General features: G+C 36.7%; 2 protein-coding genes across 2 annotated transcripts; both read left to right on the top strand.

The window, feature by feature from the left end:
* The first annotated feature begins 117 nt into the window (after positions 1–117).
* Positions 118–16,612, top strand: LOC123545913 (uncharacterized). The gene is made up of 2 exons (XM_045332148.2): positions 118–450; positions 16,124–16,612. The coding sequence occupies exon 2, from the start codon at positions 16,157–16,159 to the stop codon at positions 16,610–16,612; it is 456 nt and encodes a 151-aa protein (XP_045188083.2). The 5' UTR covers positions 118–450; positions 16,124–16,156.
* Positions 16,613–17,169: 557 nt separating this feature from the next.
* On the top strand, positions 17,170–18,438 carry LOC128548710 (uncharacterized). Its single transcript, XM_053524080.1, has one exon. It carries the CDS (start codon positions 17,170–17,172, stop codon positions 18,436–18,438), a length of 1,269 nt encoding a protein of 422 aa, XP_053380055.1.
* The last annotated feature ends 5,097 nt before the right edge of the window (positions 18,439–23,535 follow it).

Raw genomic sequence — 23,535 nt, forward strand, 5'->3', positions numbered from 1 at the left:
TCGGATACTTCCGGTTAGATATTTAAACGGCTCGCAGTAAAGAAGTCTAAGGTTATAGATTAGAAGAAAAATATATATGTAATGAGACAAGATGAAGTGCAACTAAAATAGTATTTTTGACTGAGAAGAAAAGGATAGAAAATATTTAATTTGGAAAATAAAGTTTAATTTAAGATATTAATATTTCAGCGAAATATCGGTGCGCAATACAACGCATTACATGGAGTGTCAATTCATTTTGTTGTCAGTGTTCCATCAAAAACATTCTTAAAATTTTAAAAAATTGCTTAAAATATTAAACTATCATCGTAAAGAGGAACACAACCTATATTTGGAAACCGAAAGTCGCATCTGTCAATCAAATTGAAGTCTCGCACATGTCAATAAGTGACGTCACAAATAGTAATGGAGGATATTGGAGACACCCGAGTTGGCTAATTGTTGTATTTTGTAAGTTTTATTTGCCTTGCGCACAACTATGCCTTTATGATTAGTAAATATAGCGCGTTAAATTTTCTTTACGGGTTGACATTGTACAGTACATGAATAGATTTATTTCTGTTACCAATATATTTTTCAAGAAACGATAATAAAATTGCAGAAACTGTCAAAAATAGAACGAGGAAGCAAGTGACTCATCAAGAATTAATGACTCTATCTGTTAAAATATTGGAATTATTACATCCTGACGTTCTTACTCAGTTGACCTGTCAGCAAAAGTTTTCAGGAATGCATGATGTAGGTACAGAGCATTTTGGCGTAATAAAAGAGAGGATGACACATATACTTGAGGATAGCAGATATATTTTGCATAAACTTAAAGTTATTTATTCATTTGCTGTTAGACTGACAGGCAATCTCCTGCTTTAACACCCCGGGGAATCAGCTTTATGGAATTAGTTACATTGTCACAAAATGGTTAGTTACAGACTCGCATTCACTCCGTAGAGTTGATACCATGATGCGTAAATTATCTCAAAATTTTTTGTCTTCATTGTCACAAAATGGTTAGTTACACAATCACATTCATTCCGTAGAGATGATACCATGATGCCTGAATTATTTTGATTTTTTTTATCTTCTTAATCACTATTATATACTCATGGTTTAGCCCCCATTCATTCCATAGAGTTGATACAGTGACTCCTAAATTATTTCCATTTCTCTTTATTCTCACTATCTCAGTCACTATTATATACTCCTGGTTTAGCCCCCGGGTGCTAAACCAGGAGTACATATAAGGCAATGATGATGGCCTTTGCAACATTTTCAGGTCTATTCTTATATACGAGTAGATCTAGTCACAGAATAAACTCTACGGAATGAATCTAATCAAACTGAAGGTAGTTAGTTACAAAAACACATTCATTCCGTAGAGTTGATATCATGTTGCCTAAATCATTTCAAAATGTTTGTCTTTTCCCATTGTCTTATATATACTCCTGGTTTAGCCCCCATAACCACCATCATTGCTTTACATATACTCCTTGTTTAGCACCCGGGGGCTAAACCAGGAGTATATAATAATGACTGAGATAGTGAAAATAAGGAGAAATGGAAATAATTTAGGAGTAAATGTATCAACTCTACGGAATGAATGTGAATGAGTAACTTATAAGAAGATGACAGTGATGTACTTCATTCTGTAGGCAACTCTACGGAATGAATTACAAGAAGATGACAGTGATGTACTTCATTCCGTAGGAATAGTCCCCTCGGGGTCTAAACCGGTAGATTGCCGACTGACATTTAGTCAGTTGAAATTTGACGTAATCCTAGGAAATATTGAGATAACTTTTAATACAAGCAATATCTCCACTCGCGTCAAACACTTGAAAGACCGAAATAGTGTGTAGTAAAATGAACAGAGATTAAAATAAGATAAAACTATGTACATTGTACAAGTGGTGAAAGAATAAATGTTATTTGTAATCCGTGCACCAAAACCCTAAAAAAATCATGTGTGAGAAAAGTACAGGAAAGCGTTGGATTACATTTAAAAAAATAATATTGTTATAATGTCACATATGTAATAACATATATATATTGTAGACTAAAGAAAAAATAATAACACAATGACATGAGATAAAAATACAAACATTGCAAGACTATTAAACTTTTTGATAACACATGAAGGGAGGTAAAAATGAATAAGAAAGAAAAAATAATACAAATAAGAAAGAATAAAAATAAATGTTGTGACAAAATTGTCATATGAATTATACATATAAGTTATAACTAATTAGATAAGAAGAAAACAAAAACAAAAGCAGTGCCACTAAGTAAAGTAAATAGAAAAAAACATCAAGAGAAGATGTGTAGAGTATAATGAATATATATATTTTTTTTATATATGTATATAAGAATGGTTTTTCGTGAAACATACAATGTCTGAGAACTCATGAGTGCGAAGAATGAACAGATCACACCTATGAATGATATTGTTGATGGTGGTGGTCAGAGAAATGGAATGTACAAATCAGGAAATAAGGAAATGAACGACCATAATAGCACCCTTCCCCCTGAGGCTATCTTACCCCTATTGCCGGATACCAGTGCTGAAAGCCTTACATGGTATGCCCAGACGGGCTGCACATAGAGGTTCAAACCCCCAGGTTAATGGTGCCATTATTAATTATTTAAAAAAAGAAAGAAACAATACTACACACTACCCCATGAGGTTACAATACCCATGTCGATTAGGTCACAAATTGGCCATGAATTCAAATAAAACTTAAATGTATCAAAAGCATGATACGGGTTAAGTTTAAATCAAAAAGGACTCCAGGTAATTTTTTAGCCTTTGAGTATTTACTCATCATAACTTTTGTGAATGAGTAAAATGGTAAAATCTGAAATTAACTAGGAGTAATTTTAATCCTGTAAATTTGTATGTGTGAAAAAATAAGGGTTAAGTAAACATGAAGCCGCTGTAAACAATTTATAAAATATTAATGTTTTCACATTTTATGACAAAATAAAAATATTCAGGTAATGTTGCAGTGGTAGTGCATAAAGGCTAATCTTAGGTACCTATTCCTTGGCCATTATATTATAATATGATTAACAGTCAGGGGTGTAACTGTTCTAAGTTACGTAACCTATTTCAGTTACTTTTTCAAGCATTTTATAACCTGTATTAGTTATCAAATATAGTTAACTCAGGTAAGTTATTCAAAAAAAGTCTTTTTGCTGTTCTCACAAAGTGACCTTTAAAGTGAAATTAGTAGCAAATTGTGGTCAATCAAATTCTCTTTTAGTCTGATCATGACCTGATAAGCATAATGGGATGTTAAGAGTTTTATAGCTTTAAAACTTTTATCAGCCTTGTGTAAAAAATTTTACTGCATAGCAGGAAAGATAAAAGTTCAAGGATTCAGGAAATAATTGCATTAGTCTCATTCAAAATGAGGAATTGGTACAGAAGGGCTTTGTAATATTTTATGATAACTGAAACAAGTTATGAAAGTATAAGCAATAACTCAAATGGGTTACAAAATGTGATAACTTGAAACAGTTACACCCCTGACTGATTAATATCCCATTTCTAAATATAACAGTTTCTGATCAATAATTACTAGAGAATGCATTGGCCTTCAGTAGTTATTTTATAGCCAAGCTTTCATTAGTTAAAAGCCCTGCTCCTCTCCTACCTTTTAACCTTGAATTGTCACTGAACAAGCATGAAAATCCTGACTATGAGCAGTGGCGCCTGTTAAAATAGAGTCTATTTTATATAAAATTCTATATGAAATACCTGCGGTTATGTGTGCTAAAGTGTGGCACGTGGCCGTTAACTGTTTCCTATTGTAATTATGGGTTGCATACACACAAAAGAATTTGAATAGCAGCGGAGTAGGGCTTTAAAGGATGATTGCCTTGTGCTGTTGTTTCTGGACTCAGTAGGGTCAAAGAGATTTTTTCTGATCAATAGCTGGAGAACACATAGACCTAGGGTCATCAGATTTCAGTGTGATTTGTTAGCAAATGACCCCTATGGTTAAAGGTCAAGGTCACAGCATACTGGAGACTGAAAATTACACACCAAGTGACGTCTCACCTGTCATCATGTGGATGGGGGGCATATCGAGGGTTCAACGCAATAGGGGCGTATCTACATGTTTTACCAAAAATCACTTTTTTTGATTTTTCACTTTATTTTGACCTAATTTATATACTGTGAAAATTTAAACCAGATATTTCAGTTATTTGTATCATTATTTTGATATTGCAATAAGGGCGTATCTCAGATTGCCTTGATTTTTACGCGCAATATGAAAGTAAGTTGACTTACTGCCTTATTGCATGCAAAAAAGTATCCAGTAGTCTTAATATTTATCCTGCAATACAGGCTTATGTAATCAGATAATTTCTGTGATGTCATAATGATGACCTCATAAGGGCATTATCCTGATGCATGACCCTTAAAGTAAATGTAGTATTGTCACATCTTATGACATTGAAGTCAAGAAAAGCTTTTTTATGCTTATGAGAGTCAGTACTTACAAATGGTAGATTCATCCTGTGTGCATTGATATGTTATTATCAAATTTAGCTACAGTTAAATGATAGACCCCCATTCATCTTACTGCTACTTAATGCACTACTTAAAGTCTTTCAAAGTGAAAGCCATACTTGCCTCACAATAATTATTGCCAAAAAGAAAGATTTCTATACTCGTAAAATAAAATGAATAATCTTATCCAAAATTAACAGTTTAAAAAATATTAATTGGGCTAGGTTATAAAAGGCTATACTCTATTCTTGAAGACTTCAGAAGGTGTATCATGATTAAAGTAAGTCTATATTCTGTATTCTTAAAGATTTTAAAGGTTTATCCTTGTTCTTAAAGATATTTAAAGGTGTATCATGGTAGGAAATATTTCAATTTCCTTGAATTTTGTAAAGTCGTACCATGGTCGAAGTAAGTCCATGTTCTACATCCTTGCAGGCTTTTTAAGATGTATCATGGTTTAAAAATATTTTATGCCCTTGAAAAATGTAATTAAGGGAGTTAAAAAATGATTTTCTTGAAAACAAATAAATTGCAGTACCAATTACTTGAAGATTTTTATACTTGTGCCTGCTTACTCGGTACAGTATTGCAAAAGGATTTATAGACCACGAAAACTGTAAGTGAAACTCCATATACATATAAAAGGGGAAGTCCAGTAATGAAATGTGATAATACATGAAAGGCGTTTGGCCTAGGAAAAACTCCTCAATAATCTGTACCAAAATTTTAGTTGTATGGCACTAAAAGAAACAAAATATTCAAAATGAGGTAGAAATGTGCAATTTTTTTTAAAATTTAGAAAATCTAGTTACTTTAATAATAAAATGAAAATCAAAAAGGTGTAATACATCAAAAGCCAGTACTTCAAGCTATAGTTTATAGTGAACAGCCACAGTCTAAGACATACAGCATACATTCTTTGAAATGTAAGTGTGACTGTATTATTCAGTAACATAATAATACATGAAGCCAGTTTGGTAATATTCGAAGCTTTTTAGCTTATCTGATTTTTTTTTTTTTTTTCAAATTGATGAGTTATTGTCATCGCTTGATAGGCGTCAACGTCTGCGTCAGTGTCCACATGCTTGAAAACTTGCAACACTTGTTCAACATCAGTAACTGACTATGTACAGCAAGAAACATAACTCCATCCTGCTTTTTGCAAGAATCATGGCCCCTTTTGGAATAGGAAAATAACAGTTTTTTTAGTGTTTTTTTTTTTTTAGTTAAATTCTGCATTTAGGTCAACTTTTCTCCTTAAAGGTCAAAGCTATTGCTTTAATTCTTGGTGAAGGTATTCGCTAATAAAGCCGACTCTGCAAAGCAAGTACCATAGTTTTAAATTGTTTTTGCAAGAATTTTGGCCCCTTTTGAACTTAGAAAATCATGGGTAGACAATATTTCTATTATACAGAGACAATAAAATTAGATGAGCATCTGCACCCACAAGGCTGTGCTCTTGTTTTGTATACCGGTACTTACCACATATTTTCTATGCCATTTCAGCAAATTTCCTGGGCATTTTTATCTTATATTTACTTGCATTGTGCTCAGGTGGAATATGTCAAATGATAGGCATGCTAAATCTGCAACTATACAGATTCTTTTGGTATTAACATTGTTACAGTCACTGTGTGATTTTTGAGCCATCCAAAATTTCGTGAGCAAGGGTTGGATGGAGGCACTTTGAGTTGCCCTTGTATTTTGGTCCAAATTTATGTTGTGCATATCTCAAAAAAGGTATTTTACAAAGTGTCATCAAGCTCCATTAAGTGAAATTGTGCACCTAGCTAGTTTTTTAATTTGGATCTCTCACAGCTGACCAACATTTTATTTTAAGTCTGTGTCATATAACAGTAACTCAGAAAGTATTTGACATTAGAGATTATGAAACATTACAGGATTATTATTCAGCAGTTCTGTGCCTGCCCCCTTGGGTTTTGTTTGTGATTTTATTCAGCCAGACCAGAGTTATGGCCCTTCACTTAATAAAAAATATGCATAAAATGAATATAAAAGTGTATGTCACACTTTATCTTAAAACGTATTTGACCACGGGTCAAAGAGGAAAAATATTATTCAGCATCGAAAGGTTTCATTCAGGATTTCTTTTGGTCATTCTAGTGTTATGGGCCTTAAGTAAAAAAAAAATGCATAAGTGCAAACAAGTTTGTGTTGCCTGTATCTCAAGAAGTATTTGAATTAGAGTCAGAAAACATCAGGGGATTGTTATAACATGTGAACTGGTACATTTGGGTGTTCTGTTTAAGATTTCATTCAGCCAGTCAGGAGTTATGGTCTTTGACTTAGCGAAAAATACACATTAAAGTGATGAAACTTTTAATTGTGTTGCATGTATCTAAGATATTTCACCCAGAGTCATGAAACCATGATGTATAGGTGGATGAATAGCTCAGTGGTTTGCACACTGGCCTTCCAATCCTGAGGTCTGGGGTTCGATGTCCGGCAGCTATTCTGGAATTTTCAGAAAAGCTTTTCAGTGTTTCCCACCCAACTAGAGGTGTACTGGTCAGGAAACCAGGCAATCCTTGCATGTATCAGTGCTATACACTGGGCACGTTAAAGAACCAGGCTGTCTATTCGCAACGAGCTAGGCTAAGTTAGCCGGACAAGCCTGTATCTGATTTCAAATCTCTGTCGTGGGGGCTTTGTCTCACTCTGTCCCTATGTGTCTGTAATAGTAGAGGATGAATTATGCGCCCAGTGTGGCTGCATTTGAACTACCGGTATGTAAAGCGCCTTTGAACGTGAAATTGATCATGAAAAGGGCGCTATATAAATCTGGTATAATAATAATAATTATGTACAGTGACAGGAGGTGGGGGCACTTGTGTCCTTTATACACACATCTAGTTTTCAGTTTGAAACCACTCTTGTGTCTGCTTCTGGAAAATCCAATACTGGTGTCATATGAGAGGTCATGGTTGTGACCCCAGTGGGGCTCAAACTCACCACCCCATGAATGAGTGGTTGACACCTTATCCACTAGACTACCGCTCCCCGTTTCAGTTTATTAATTAATAGGCAAGGAAAATTGCCATGTTATATCAGTTGCAGCAGAGATGCTGTTACTGTGCTGTGGTAACTGAGGCCATCTCCTGTGTGTCCTGTCCTGCATCTTGTGGTGTTTTCATTTTGTCAGATATACATTTAATCTCATTTGTCTTTGATAAAGCTTGCAAGACTGAAATTTAAGAAATAGAGTGACTGACAGATTTCATTTGTCCTATTTGATATTTGATAGACTGCCTATATACTGCTTTGCTATTTTAAAGTCTTTTTTGTTGTTGTTATTTTCCCTTTATTATAGTGCCAAATAGAAAGATATTCATTCAGGTCTGGAGGAAAAAAAATGAAATGTGTAATATTCAGTTTAATTAAAGAAAATGCAGACATAAATTAGTTTTTTATGATTGTATTCTGTTGTATACTAATACCATTTTACGTGAAAAAAATATTAAATTCATCAGAAACTTTAATTGAAATTTTACTGCAAAAGAACACTTTTGCCTATTTTGCAAATACAATCTCTCCGGATTTACATGAAAAAATCTTGCTGTTAAGTCTGATACTTTAAAATAGGCTGTTATATTCTTCAGTTTCAATTATGTTCTTACATGTTTCATTTAAAATGAGTATAGAAGTGCTAGTATGCTTTAGTTGTATTTACTTTTTTGTACATACTACCATGTTGCAGGACACAGTTTTATCAACTTCAACAGAAAATTTCCTGCAATAAAGGCGTAAGTCCACTTACGCCCATCTTGCATATAAAATTACTCCAGATTTACATGAAAAATCATGCAATAAGGGCTTAAGTCACATGTTTTAAAATATACTGTTATTTTGTCAAATTCCATTCATGTTGTTTAATGTTTCATATAACATGTCTAATATTAAGTGAAAAACTTTGGTAAATTTGTATGTGACTGAACACAGAAGAAAACAAAGTAGTTTTTTTCTTCTCTTGTAAAGTTTTCAAAAATGTAGTTACGCCCTTATTGCGTTGAACCCTCGATATATGTTTTCAGATAGCTTTAAAAATTGCTTTTGTTTTCAATTGATTATGAATATTTGTATAGATTAATTGAATATTCGTTTATGAATACAATGCTTTTGAAAGTTTTGATGTCTAATTATTTAATGCCCGCAATAACATACACTTAGACAGTAATTATCTAAGCTAAGATGAATTTATTGTTAATGTTCACAGTCGTGGGTATTTTGAAACAGTACATATTGTCAGAGTCAGAATTTTTATACGCCCAAAGGGACGTATTATGTTATACCGCCGGTGTCCATTTGTCCGTCCGTTGGCAATTTCCTGTCCGCTCTGTAAATCTTGAACCCCTTGAAGGATTTCAAAGAAACTTGACACGAATGTATACCATACTGAGACGAGGTGCAGAGTGCATGTTTTGGATGTCTTGCTTCAAGGTCAATGTCACACTTGGGGGTCAAAGGTCATATCAGTTTGTTTTGTGTCCACTCTGTAACTCTTGAACTGCTAGAAAGATTTCAAGAAACTTGGCACATAATGTTCTCCACACCCTAAAGATGGCGTGCAGAAGCAACATGTTTCGGATGACTCGTTTACATGGTTGAAAGGTCACACTTAGTTGGTCATAGTTCGTATAAGGTCTTTGCTTTTTTGTGGATTTGGATTGGCATTGCAGTGCTCTTGTTTTATTTGGCAGTATCCCTGTTTTTTGTTCACTTAAAAATAAAACAAAGGGCCTTGGAACTATTTTCTATTCTGGTCTGCCTATCAAATTATGTAAAAAAACTGACCTAGGGCTTATAGACTTATGAAATAGAATAATTAAGATAGTTAAAGACCATTCTTGATATATTCAAATGTATTTTTTACAAGTTTGTAACAAATAAGATGATGTTATAGACATTTTCGTTTTCATTTCTGTTGATATATGTTCATTAAATACATTTTTATCATTTTCCCGCTTGCGGAAGCGAAGACATAAATGTCCAAATGGCTGTTCAGTGTATGTACGTGCATCAGTGCGTGCATTGCGTCCGTCGGTTATTTGTTTGTCGACCATTTACTTTGACATGCATGGTGAATTTTGTTATATTTGGCATGAATGGTAACCGCGGTGAGAGGAAGTGTCATGCGCATTCCCCAGGGTCCTATCTCATAGTCAGGGGTCACACTTTGAGTGTCTAAATGTCAATTCATTAACGACTTTGTCGGAGTATTGCTTCTGCATGCATGGAGGGATTTTGATGTAACTTGGCCTCATTCTGCGCGTTCACCATCATGAGACGGAGTGTTCTTGCCAAAAGATTAAGGTCTACGGTCAAGGTCACACTTAGTGGTCTAATGGTTACATGAATGACAACTTTGTCCGGTGCATTTCTTGGTAGGGATTTTGATGTAACCTGGCATATAATGTTCACCACCATGAGTCGGAGGGTCACTGCGCAGAAACCAGGTCCTTAGGTCGAAGGTCAAGGTCACACTTTTGTCCGGTGCATTTCTTTTCATGCATTTGAGGGATTTTGATGGTAACTGGGCACAATTGTTCACCATCATGATGATGGAGTGGCATGCGCAGTTCTAGGAATTAATTCTTTTGTTGTTACTCTAAATTGCTTATAATTGTAACTTTTTTATTACTGGTCATAGGAAAAAATCAGGATCACTTGTCTGTAGGACATCATGCTTAGGACATCCTATTTTGTGGTTGTATTTGGACCATTGTTCTCTTTGGTAAGGTTCTTTGTGTGGAGTACAATTTTTTTGGAATTCATTTTTTGTATTTGGCATATATGTTGCTCTATGCGACAGAGTGTCACGTGCAATCTTCCCAGTGCTTTTGTCAGCTGCGGGCTAAGTAGACATGTTGCATACGTGGGCAATCGAGTTATGTTTTAACTTCTTTCCCACCAGTGACGCAACAAAATATTTCAACTTGCCTTTGTAATTGTTTATCTTGTACGTATGTTGCATATTAATGGTTCTTGGTCACAGGGGGGACATGTTAAAAAATGAAAAAATAATACATCTGGGTTGTCATGCCAAAAGATTTTGACTTAAGATAATTGACATTCTGGGCATTTGTTTACTATTTCTTACATATCTACCAGCCTTATTCGTTTTTGTAAATATTTCAAGCATAGATACACAATCAATAAATAGAAAGGGGACTTAGAAAGAACTTCAAGCTTGAAAGCAGACCGATCTGGTATGTTTATCTTATGAATTTTTAATCAGTGTATCGGCCTCTTGGGACGGCGTAGATGTCCGTCAACAGTGTCATGAGGTTTGATGGCAACTTGCGGTCTCGGTCGCAGTAATCAGCGACATGACCAAGCAAGTTTCTTATAATATATATAACTAGATGTTTGTGTCTTCACTAAATCATGACAAAAGAGATTTGACCGGCCTTCTATGGAAACAGTGCCACTATAGGGCAAATGCCTTTGTTACCCTTTGTAGGTTACAATTTTGGACACCTAGCTGAATGTTAAGAACTTTTGCTTTAATTGGAAAACCTAAGAAGGCACTGTATACAGCTCCTCAACTCTAACAGAAACTAACTAGAAATCGATCTCCTGAACTGACCTGTGTGCCTTCAGTACAAACACTGACACCCTTGTACTAACACAGTCGCCTTAAGAAACTACCACTGGGACACCCCTGAACTAACCACTGACGCCCCAAGAGACTATCACTGATGCCTCAGAACTCTAACTCTGACACCCCTAGAATTAACACCAATTACCCAACGTCTGAAACTGAAACTTATTCCAGAGCGACAGGAAATTCTAGTAAAGTCCCCAAGGAAATATCAGACAGAATGTTGATACTAGCTAGTGAAGTTCGGTTCACATTTGTTATTTTGGTCTGGAGTATTCTTATTAACATTTATTATTATGTTGTTTTATTTTTTTTGCATTTTGAGTAACCAGAAAGACATTTAAATGTTGGCTAGGATTATAATTTATTTGGCTCTATATGTGAGTTATTTAAGCACAACAGGTCTGTGCCTTACAGATTATACTTTCGCGGAAACTGAAGAAACATACACACTTAATATTGCAATTACGAAGGGACCTTGAGAAGAGCAAACGAATTCATCTAGAATATGTCACTTATGTGTCATATTATGCCTTATATCACCAGGCCACTCCTGATACCGACAGTGGCCTAGACGCCTTACACCCCTCGCTTTAAACTGAATAAAAGGCCAGCAGCTATGTTCTCCATTGTATGTTAAAACTTCTTGTATGCAAGTCATATAAACACCTGAATATATGCTCGGTCAGTATTGTAATGTGTACTGCTCATGTTCCATTTACAGTATAGCAATAGATATATAGTATACATACGTAGGCTATGATCTGTGCATCAGGTTTCTTGTGCACTCGGGTGGAAAGAACTGAAGTACAAGTATGTGTTGCAAAAGGTTTTGTTCAAAATTTTGTTTTTTGCTTTTCTGTTATTTGAAAATGTTGATTATTAAAATACTGATAATTGGCATAGTAATAATTTAGTTTGATTTGTTCGAATACACTTTATAATAGACATACCTTTCAAGCATTTGCTTATTTCACAAAGAATTCACATTTTACATTTTCCAAAAATTATGACCATCAGTCACAAATGCTAAAATTTCAAGTAAAGAAAATGAAATAATTATTTTTTGTGACAGTGTGATAGGGTATATCACTGATTTATTGCGTTATTGAAAGCTTTATATACAATTATTCAGCTATTGAAGTCATTTGAAATTGCATTGAATTTGGGCCAGCAAAATCCATAGTAGTAGTCGGGAATATCATTTAAATTACTCTCCCTTTTAATTGATGTTACTATTAAATTGCCTGATTTTGATTGCTTGTTAGATCAATCCTAGTGCACGAAGGGGCCACATTTCTAAGGGTTAGCTTTAGTGATCGCCCTGTGTCTGTTTTGTCCGTCCGCGTCAACAATTTGACTGTTAACACTCTATGAGGTCACACCTTTGGGACATTTATTAATGAAACTTGGTCAGGATGTTACTCTCATGTTTACTCTCAAAATGTCGTGGATGAGGATCGATTATTGCGGTCTTCTGGGGTCAAAAATTAGGTCACAGGTCAATTCAAAGGAAATAGCTTGTTAACACTCATAGAGGTCTCAATTGTGGCCCAATCGTAATGAAAACTGGATCAGTATGTACCATCATTAAAATCTTGGATGAGTTCGGATTCTAGGTCTTATGTGTGTTCTAACTAGGTCACCAGGTCATATCTAATAGTTAATAGCTGTTAACTCTCTTTTGGATCACAATTTTGGCCAATCTTATTGAATTTTGATCAGAATGTTACCCTCAAAATCTTGATGTTTTTGGTCCATAGGTATAGGTGTGCGATGACTGGGCCTTCATGGGACATTGGTTTTAGCTCGACTATCGATGAATATGTTAGCTATTTTATCACACTGGTGTCGGCGTCGGCTCTGCGTCGGCGTCACACACTTGGTTTTGTTGTTGCATGCAAGTACATACAGACATCAATTAATAGGCTTATAGCTTTGTAAACTTATTTTTTCTTTTTCTAGGTCAATTAACCAACCGCTCTGGGTCAAAGTCCCATAACTTGACATGTAATGTGTGCATAAATTTGCCACCTTTTGGTCTAGAAAAATTTTGGTTAAGTTTTTCTTGCAAGTTTACTATCTCCAAATACAAAGAGATATTGATTTTGAAACTTCACATGTGTCCTTACGGGGTTTTTTATAACGAGTTGTTGTTAGCAGCATGTCCATATCTCTGACCTTCAGTTTGGCCAATGGCGCCCTTTTGGACTTAGAATAAATTCTGGTTAAAGTTTGGCGTGCAAGTACATTACAGCTATTTCTATAAGGCATATAGATTTGAAACTTATGTTTTTCTTTTCTAGTATCATTTCCCCATACCTCACTGGGTCTAGACCCATATCTCGGACTTGGTTTTTGGGTATTTGATACCCCTGTTGGACTTTGAAATTTCGGGTTAAAGTGTGACTTGCGTGTTTCTATCTCCAATCGAATGCATGATTTTGAATTGTGAAACTTCACTTGTGCCTTCAGGGTGTTAAACTGGTTGATAGCAGCAGTCCCATAAATGATAGGCATTTGGTCATTGTTTTCCCCTTTTGATATCTCTTTACTCTTTTGTTATTTATCCTTTTTGGGTAATAATGTTTACTGATTCTGGGACTTTAGTGAGAATAGTCGTGCTGGGCTGTCTTACGGTCTCAGCTCTGGGTATTTTCCTGTTGGAAAAAACCGAGGACCACTGTTCCTGTGGTACATCATGGGAGGGTACCTCCAATTTTTAGGTGTTTTTTGTCCATTTCATTGTACTATTAAGAATTTGTGTGGACATAGAAGTTTTTTCTTTGGAAGGTGGGCTTTTGTGATCGCTTGTGTCCATCGTCAGTCGTTTGTTTGTCGTTCTTCGTCACAAACTTTGACTGTTACTAGATGGGTCACAATTCTGAGCCAAAATCCTAATGAAAACTTGGTCAGAATATTACCCTCAAGTAAAATCTTGGGACAATGTTCAATTTTGGGTCAACATCTGGGAGGGCAAATAACTAGGTCACAAGGTCAATATCAAAGAAGCTTGTTGAACTTTCTAGAGGTACATTTTTGGCCAGTTATAGGAAACTTGGTCAGAATGTAACCATCAATAAAATCTTGGACGAAGTGTTCGACTTGGGGTCATCTGGTGTTCAAAAACTAGGTCACCAGGTCAAATTAAAAGGAAAAGCTTGTTAACTCATAGAGGGGTTACAAATTGGGGCCCAATTTTAAGGTAAACTTGGTCTGATATGTTACCATTTTTAAGTGTCTGGACAGTTTGTTATTGTGTCATCTTGGTCAAAATATAGGGTCTCCAGGTCAAATCAAAGGAAAAGCTTGTTAACTCTGTAGAGGCAAATTTATGGATGTTTCTTCATGTAAACTGGCCAGAATTGTAATCTTGTTGATTCTAAGGTTCCTGTTTGAATTCTGGGTCATGCTTAAGGATCAAATACTTGGTCACTGGGTCAAATCAAAGGAGAAGCTTGCTGTACACTGTAGTGGCCTCATTTATGAACATTTTTATATGAAACTTGGTACTGAATGTTAATATTTGTGATGGATCATAAGAAATATGGGACATGTTCAAATCTGGGTCAGGTGGGGTCAGTTACTAGGTCGCTGAGTCAATATCAAAGGTAAAAGCTATTTAAAACTGTGTGTTGTAGAGGCTACCTTTTTGCGGTATCGTATGAAACTTCGGCATAGATTGGTAATCTTGATGGATCGCATGCGTCAGTATGAATCTGGTCATGTCAGGTCAAAACTAGGTTCACCAGGTCAAATCAAAGTAAAAAGCTGTTATACACTTGAGAGAACTCATTTATTTGACCATATCTTAATGAATCTGTAGTCAGGAATGTTAATCTGATGATCTTTAGGTCAGTTGGTCAGGGATGAGCGACTTTACAGGGCCTTTATGGCCCTCTGGTTTTGAATTTCTTCCCTTTGTTGTTCCTGTTCCTTTGGGTTGCAACAGTCAAGTTCTGTAAATTTTGCTCCATCCTATGATGTAACTCCTTTGGCGTATATTGCCCGCCGTGGCGGAGCTCTTGTATACCCAGAAGGGGGCATATTAAAATTCACACTGTACGTTGTGTGTCTTGTCGTGCGTCTGGTAAATTTGGTATGGCTGTTTACTCTTCCATTTCTTAAGGGAGAGTTTGTAATAAACTTGGCGTAAATGTGCCACATAAATGAGATGAGGGGTCATGCACAAGACCCATGACCCGGGTCCAAGGTCAAGGTCACACTTAGCGGTCAAAGGTTATTAACATTGTCTGTCGTGTCCGGTCCATACTTCTGCATTCCTTTTAAGAGGATTTTGAACATCTGGAATTAAATGTTGATCTTAATGAGACGACTTGTCTGTGCTAAGACTCAGAACCCTAGCCTCCAAGGGCAAGTCACTGCTTAGAATTAAAGGTTGTACTGGGTATGTTTCGTGTCCGTTCCTTAACTCTGCATTTTATTAAGGGATTTTGAAATTACTGCATAAAATGTTGCTCTTGATCAGTCGATGTGTTCGTGAGCAATAGACTCAGACCCTGGCTCCTAGGTAACGGTCGGTCTTACTTGGACACTCAAAGGATAAATTTGTCTGTTTCTTGGTCCGGTCCATAACTCTACCATTGAATTGAAAGGATTTGGAAATTACTGGCCTAAATGTTTAACTATTATAAGATGAGATGTCATTCGGTAAGCCATGACCCCCTAGCTCCAGGTCATGGTTGTTTTAGAAGTCCTAATTTGTTCTAGTCGGCGTCCATAACTCTGCCAGTTCTCAAGCAATTTGAAATATTTGGACAAAATGTTAACCTTATTGAGATGTGTCACACTTATGACCCAGCCTCTTAGGTTAAGGTCAAGGTCAAGGTCACAAAAGATTTTGTTGCCGCATACAACTTGATGGCAGTCTTTGGCCTGCTATTCGGGGGCTTGGTCACCTATAGTTTATACAATCTTGTAAAGTCAAAGACTAAAACTAGTATAAGTATTTCTTTTTTTTACAGTTTATTCCCTTTCCCAGCAAGAACCATTCCAGAATGAGTTCCGACGGCGTGGAGCACCTGTCCTCTGTCCACAATAATCCGTTTATCCGTCAGTTTGGATTGCCACAACACAATGCAGGACGCCAAGAAATAGGTGACTCAGAGCCCTCAATTCCAAGTTCTGCCAGTAGCGACAGAGGTGACGATGATACTGAACAGGAGTACCATGTCAATTCAGGATTTGTTAACAAACTACGCTCAAAGTTTGCTCAGTTGGAGAATAAAAGTACCAGAGTAACACTTTCAAGAAAATCAGCTAGTGTTGAAAATCTTTTGAGCATTTCAAGTAACAGCTCTAAAGAAATTGCTAGTAAAAGTCGTACTTGGCAGAAAGATGATTCATCAGTTTCAGGTAGCGCTGCTAAAGTTGATCTGCGGAAACCAGCAGGCTACAAACCGCAAATAAGAAGCCGGCCAAGAAGTTTTGACCTGGAAAATCAGACTCAGTAAAAATAGCCATTCTAAGCTAGAAAGTAAGATATTCAATGTATTATTTATCAAATCAATACATGTTATTCGTAGTGTTTAAAAACCGCCGTTTTGCCAAAGAAAAATTCAGCGAACTCTTCAAAATGAAAATATACTTCAAGAATTCTAGTTCTGATTTGTATAGTTCAAAAAGGCAGCCATCATGACGGGATAGTTGCCCGGATTTAGAAAAAAATTGGAAGGGATCAATTTAGTTATAATAGAAGCAAAGGAACCTTCAGTTCCTGTACATAAAGAAAAAACAAAGACAGTAACTGACACAAATGAAGATTCACCTGATGGCTACAGTTATAGTAATACACTAACTGATAAGGAACGGGTTTAATGATGAGAATGAAGTTTCCAAAATCCTATGTATAGTCTCACAATTTAGGACTTTATTTGAGAAAACCAATAAAACAAGAGATACACTGAATGTTTGGCGCCATAATTCCCCACCAAGGAAATCCTCTGGATCCGACACAAATTCTCCCATTGTAACATCACCAGTTTCTACTCCTCGTTCACCACTGGTTAAAATGAATGATGACAATGTGTTTGATGACATAGCTAAAACAAATTCTGTAAAAGAACAAGACAAGCCTTATTCACCTAGAAATTCATTCAATTTAGACACAAAAACAGCATCTCCAAGAAATAGTTCAACTTTAACAGACAATGCACAAAATGTTGACACAACCCCAACTTCTTTAAAGAAGTCTCTGGAAATGTTCAACAGAAGGGGATCAGACGACATAGGGAGGAAATCAGACACAAAGAGAAACAGTTACTCAGAAAAAGAGGTAGACACAAATTCAGCACGTCCATTGAGTCCCAGTGTTCAACATACTCTTACACCAGTTCATCCTATGTCAAAAGTGTTTGACTCAAAATCTTTGGCAAAAAAGACTGACAAGCCCAAGAGGCCAAAGCCTGTTGCGAAAAAGCATCATCCAATTCCTAAGGATACTCTAGAACTTAAGCATGAAGCAGATAGAGTGAAACAGCAAGAGTTGGAACAGCAGAAGAAACGAGAAAGTTTGACATTAAATGATGTGAGTGAAGTTGCAGAGAGTGTTGCTTCAGAAACTGTGTCAGATGAACCCAATATAAAACCATCTAGTAAAAAATCTGGTAAAATATCCCCAAGAAAGACACAAATATTTGATTCAAGTAATATAGTTAAGAAGAATAGGGAACCTCCTAAAGCTGCACAAAATACTAATGAAGTTTTATCTAACAGTGTGCCAAAAACAGTTTCGATTGAGATCAAAGATTTAGGTGACACAAACACCAGCAATGAAAATGAAAAAGAGGTAGCTATGGAAATATCTCCAGTTAAACCATCAAATACTGAGAAGAAAAATAATGATGGATTAACTGAATTAAAACCAAATATAATTGAAACAGTGGATAAGCCTAAACCAAGAAAATTTAAAGTGAAAGAACAAAACTTTATTAAGGCTGAAAATGTTAAAGAGGTGGAAAGAGCAAAACCCATTACGAACAACACAGTGGAGAAAACTGAGAGCCCAGTGTCTGGTATGTCTTCGTTCCTTGCTAGCCGGTTGAAAAAAACTCAACCAGACCAAGAGAACCAGTTGAAAACATCTTCTGTTCATCTTGCAAATGGTTCCTCCCCATCTCCAGTTCCGCGAAAACGACAAGCACCAGCACGTCCAGCCAGCAATGGTCCTTCCATGGATGTTGAGTTAGAGTCAGAAAAATCTGCACCTCCTTTACCGGCTATCCGCAGGCCTCCTTTACTAAAAACAAATATAGATAGATGTTATAAATTGAAGAAATAGGACTTCCAAACAAGCCCTTAAATGGTAGTTTGACTCATGTAATAGAAAAATAAACCGGAAAGAACTGCCTAAACGTAAGCCCCCAAGAAAAACTTTAGAACAGATTAATCAGACAGACAATAACGTAAGTGTGCCAAAATTGGATTTATCAAGTATAACTGGTGATAAACAAGAGACAGAGTACCAAGAAGGGTATATACCAACTATTATTAAACCATGTCCCTTTAAGTTTGTTGGAGCTGAAGTTACATTTGAGAAGACTCCATACAAGAAGACCAGAAAAGTAAAAAAGGTAGGTAGTTTTTATAACTGTTCAATTTATTTTCTGTGATTTTGTCACATAAAACATCATAATATAGATAGTCATAGCATCAAAAATCTTGAAATGTTGTCTAAGAGCAACAGCTATAGACTGCAAAATTGATAGATTCAGACAATATATATTATGAAGACTAGCCTAATTAATATTTTTCCTTACATGAATTGGAGTCTGTCAATATTATAACAATTAGCTGGAATGTTTTGTATATGGCAACCTGTATTGGTTTGTTGGACTTCTTTTAGCTCATGGAATCCATACTCCTAATAATGTTTATTGCAGCTTTGTTGTGGATATGGTGTTCTGTAGTGAATAATATTTACATTTTGTAGTCTGAAAAGGCTATGTTGCAGTTTACCTGTATCTCTGTGACAGACACAGGTCTGTTTAGACAACTTTTGACAAAATAGTGCATTGCAGCTCTGGCAGCAAATTCATACGTAAATGGGATAACATATTGTTCACTTTGATTAGTATATTGTTTTAAATACCCATTTAAAAACAAATACAGATTAGGTAAGTAATACATTATATTCAGCTCGGCCTCCCGGTGCACGTTTAAAAATTGCGTATGATTACCATTACACCTGTTGAGAAATCAACGTGCCCCTAGATTTGACTTAGATTGTTGCATTGCATCCTGGTCAAATTGTTTCCACAAGTCAGAAAAACATATTTCTTGTCTAAGTTGTTTAAGAGAACATGTTAACACCTAGTAAAGTAGTATTGAATTCGTGGAAGAGTGTTTCTCTGGCATTCAAGTGCGTTTTACATATGGTAGTGGGTTTGTTGCGGCACGAAGGGTTTGCTTGTGTGATCGTTACGTTCAAAGACTGACATGAAGCATCTGGCATACCTTTTTATCTATATACAGGCTTGTTCTTTTTGATTACATTCACCAGAGTTTTTATCTCACTGTCACACTGTCCTAATGCAACAGTAAATTATGTGATTTTAAATACATCATATATGTTTTTAATATAATAATGAATTAAATTTTAAATGCAGCAAATCTATCAAACGTCTTGTCATTATGTCATGTTGTACATATGATTTATTACACATGTCAATAATTATGGAGAAAATACTAGAACATATTGAATTACAGAACTGGCAGGGATTGGAGGGATGGTGAAAATCTGGCTGGGATTGGTGGGTATAGAACTAGCCGTGGTGGGTGTTTTTTCTTCAGAATTACAGAACTAGCTGGGGTCAGTGGGATGTCGTCAGAATTGCAAAACTGGCAGGGGAGGGTGGTAATGTTGGCAGAATAAAAGCTTGCAGGCATGTGTGGGTGGGGATGTTGATGGAATAACTTGCTGGGATGGGTGGGGGTGTTGATAGAATAATGGAAAAACAACTTGCTGATGTGGGTGAGAATGTTGACAGAATAACAAGTTGCTGGGATGGGACAGGATGTTGACAGAATTGCAAACTGACTGAGGTGAATGGAGGTGTTGACAAGAATCACAAAACTGGTTGCAGTGTGTTGGGGAGAGGAGTATGCCTTTGGTATAAATTGGCTTGAAACTTTTTTAGCTGAACTTAGAAAGAGATGATGCGGTATTTAGATGAAAAACAAACTATGCACAGTCATGGAGATCTATTTTGCAAATAAAAAAACCTTGTTAAAGAAGTAGAAATATAGATTCATTACTTTCAGACCTATGCTGTTATTTTTCGTAATACCACGTCCCTATTACAATCAGACATGTAGGCACATTTATTATTTTGGTATTGCTGTAGAGAGAGATTTTTGGAGTCGGAAGGGAGATGGTATGGAGCACTCATTGATTACACTCCGGATATTAACTTCTATTCTTCTTATATTGACTTCCCAGTAATGTAAATGTTGTACTTAATGTCTGATTATCTAGCACATGTCAGCTAATTAGTAATGATTTATAAGTACTTGTGTATTATTTTAACAGATGGGACTTATTTTGACAGTCTGATCTATTTATTATTGTTGTTCAGGCAGATGTCAATTATTCTTAAACATGGGGCTTGTCCATTGCATCTGGTGTTTTTAATATTGAAAAGTTAAAAAATAAAGACTGTGTGGACGGTGTGTTTTTAACCTTTTCTGATGAATATTTGAATATTTCCCCTGTACTTTTTTAAAATGGCTTGTTGTGTTCTTTTGATACTATTTAGAATTTATATTAATGTCAGATGATGTTTCACTCGAGTTTAATTGGTTGGTTTTGTGTTGGTTAAAACTAATTCTAACGGTTATTAAGCCATCAGTTATCCCTCCGACCTTAGCGTTGGTGTTAGAAAATACGGATAATTTTACCCTGGAAAGTCAATATTTCAGTACAGCAAGACAGATTCATATTAAGGATTTATATTTAATTAGTTTATAGCAGTATAGTGAATATGTGTTGTGAAATGCCTCTTTATTCCTTTTGCCTTGGGGGTTCTGACACCTGCTGTCAAATAGTCCTGGTCATAATATATAGTATACTCGGCCTGGATCAGAAATGTGGCCCTGCTGTCGAATAGTCCTAGTCAAACATTTTAAACTATACCTTGCCAGGTTCAGCAACATGATGGAATGCTGTTCTATTAGTCTGGAACAACATAACTATACCGTGCCCAGGTTTCAGACTTGTGGCCTGCTGTCTGTTAGTCCTGGACAACATAAATATTCCTGCCAAGGATCCAGATAAGCCACGCCCACTTAAGCTCAGTTGGTAAGAGCGGTGGTCTACGGTTCTCGGTGGGGTCGCGAGGTTCGAATCCTAGGGCGGGGTGATATGGTCTCCGTGGACTATTGATATACGACATTGGTCTGATATCATTAGTCCTCCACCATCTGATTCTGTGGGCGGATGTTGCCAGTTAATTGCGGCGGAGAAAGGTTGTACTGGTACAGAATCAGGAACCAATGGGTAGGTTAACTGCCGCCGTTACTTTGACTGAAATACTGTTGAAAATCGGCGTTAAACCAATCATAACAAACAATATTGACCAGGATCGAGAAGTGGCCTGCTGTCAAAATGTCTAGAACAACATAACTATACCTTGCACTGAGCAGAATGTGGCCATGCTGTCAATTAGTCTGGAAAACATAACTATTCCTTGCCCTGGTTCAGAATGTGGCCTGCTGTCAGATAGTCCTGGACAACATAACTATACATTGCCCAGGATCAGCACATGTGGCCTGCTGTCAAATAGTCCTAGACAACATAAGTATACCTTGCCCAGGATCAGACATATGGCCTACTGTCAAATAGTCCTGGACAACATAACTATACCTTGCCCAGGATCAGACATGTGGCCTGCTGTCAAATAGTCCTAGACAACATAACTATACCTTGCCCAGGATCAGCACATGGTGGCCTGCTGTCAAATAGTCGGACAACTTAAATATTCCTTGCCCAGGATTAGTCATGTGGCCTTGCTGCCGTATAGGCATGGGACTAAAAAAAAAAATAAAATCTTAATCTATTACCTTGCCAGGATCAGTCATGTGGCCTGTGTCAGATAGTCCAGACTTCTTACTGTTCAGTGCCAGGTTTGCACATGTAGGCCTGACGTCCTAATAGTACTGGAACAACTTTTCTTTACCGTGCCTCGGATCAGTATACGGCCTGCTGTCAGATAGTCCCGGGCAACATGACTATTTCTTGCCCTGGTGAGGGATTTGTGACTTGCATGCTGAGCTAACCAAGGGGACTGTTCCCTTTACCAAGTTGTTTCTTTTGTAAGTTCGCAGTGTTCCATTGAAACATTACAATTTAGGGGTTTGATGCTGAATAAGATTCTTGTTCGGTGGACATTTTACTGCATTACTCCCTTTTTGCCCCCGAAGTAAGGTGGCATATAGTTTTTGAACGGGATGTCTGGTCGGTTCGTGGGTCTGTCGCAATTTTCGTGGTCCGGTCCATATATCTTTGTCATCGATGGATGGATTTTTCAATTAACCTTGGCTTGATGTGTACCCAGTAAGACGTCGTGCAGTGCGCAAGACCCATGGTCCGTTAGCACAAAGGTCAAGGTCCACACTTTGTCGTTAATGGATAGTGCATTGAAGGGGCGTGTCCGGTTCAATATCTTTGTCATCGATGGATGGAATTTTAAATAACTATGCAGGAATGTGTAACACAGTTACGTACGTCGGGCATGTGCGCAGACACAGGTCCGTAGCTCAAAGGTCAAAGGTCATCTTAGACGTTAAAGGATAGTGGCATTGTGGGAGTGTCCGGTCCTCTATCTTGGTCTTCGACGGGGATGGATTTTCAAATAATGGGCAGATGTAGTACCACTGTAAGACGACGTGCAGTGCGGCTAAGACCCAGGTCAGTAGCTCATGGTCAAGGTCAAGTCGTTTTATGGACTTGTGCATTGATGGGGTGGTCCGGTCCATATCTTTGTCATTCGATGGAATGGATTGTCAAGTAAGTGGCATGAATGTGTCCACAATAAGACGACGTTTCACCGCAAGACAGGTCCGGTAGACTCAAAGGTCTATGGTCACACATTAGACGTTTTTAAATGATCATTTGTCTTGATAGTGCATTGATGGGCATGTCCGGCCATATCTTTGGCATTCATGCATGGATTTTTAAAATAAATATGCATGAATGTTGGACACAGTAAGACGATGGGTCGCTCGCTTGACCCAGCTCCGTAGGTCCATAGGTCCTATAACCTAACATCGGCCACATTAATTTTCATTCATGTGCCATCGGGGGCATGTGATCATTCTACGGAGACAGCTCTTGTTTTGTCCAAATTTGTTTCGTCATGAATCATAGTTTTCGTTTAAA

This window comes from Mercenaria mercenaria, chromosome 15 (genome assembly GCF_021730395.1).
Source record: "Mercenaria mercenaria strain notata chromosome 15, MADL_Memer_1, whole genome shotgun sequence".
NCBI lineage: Eukaryota > Metazoa > Mollusca > Bivalvia > Venerida > Veneridae > Mercenaria > Mercenaria mercenaria.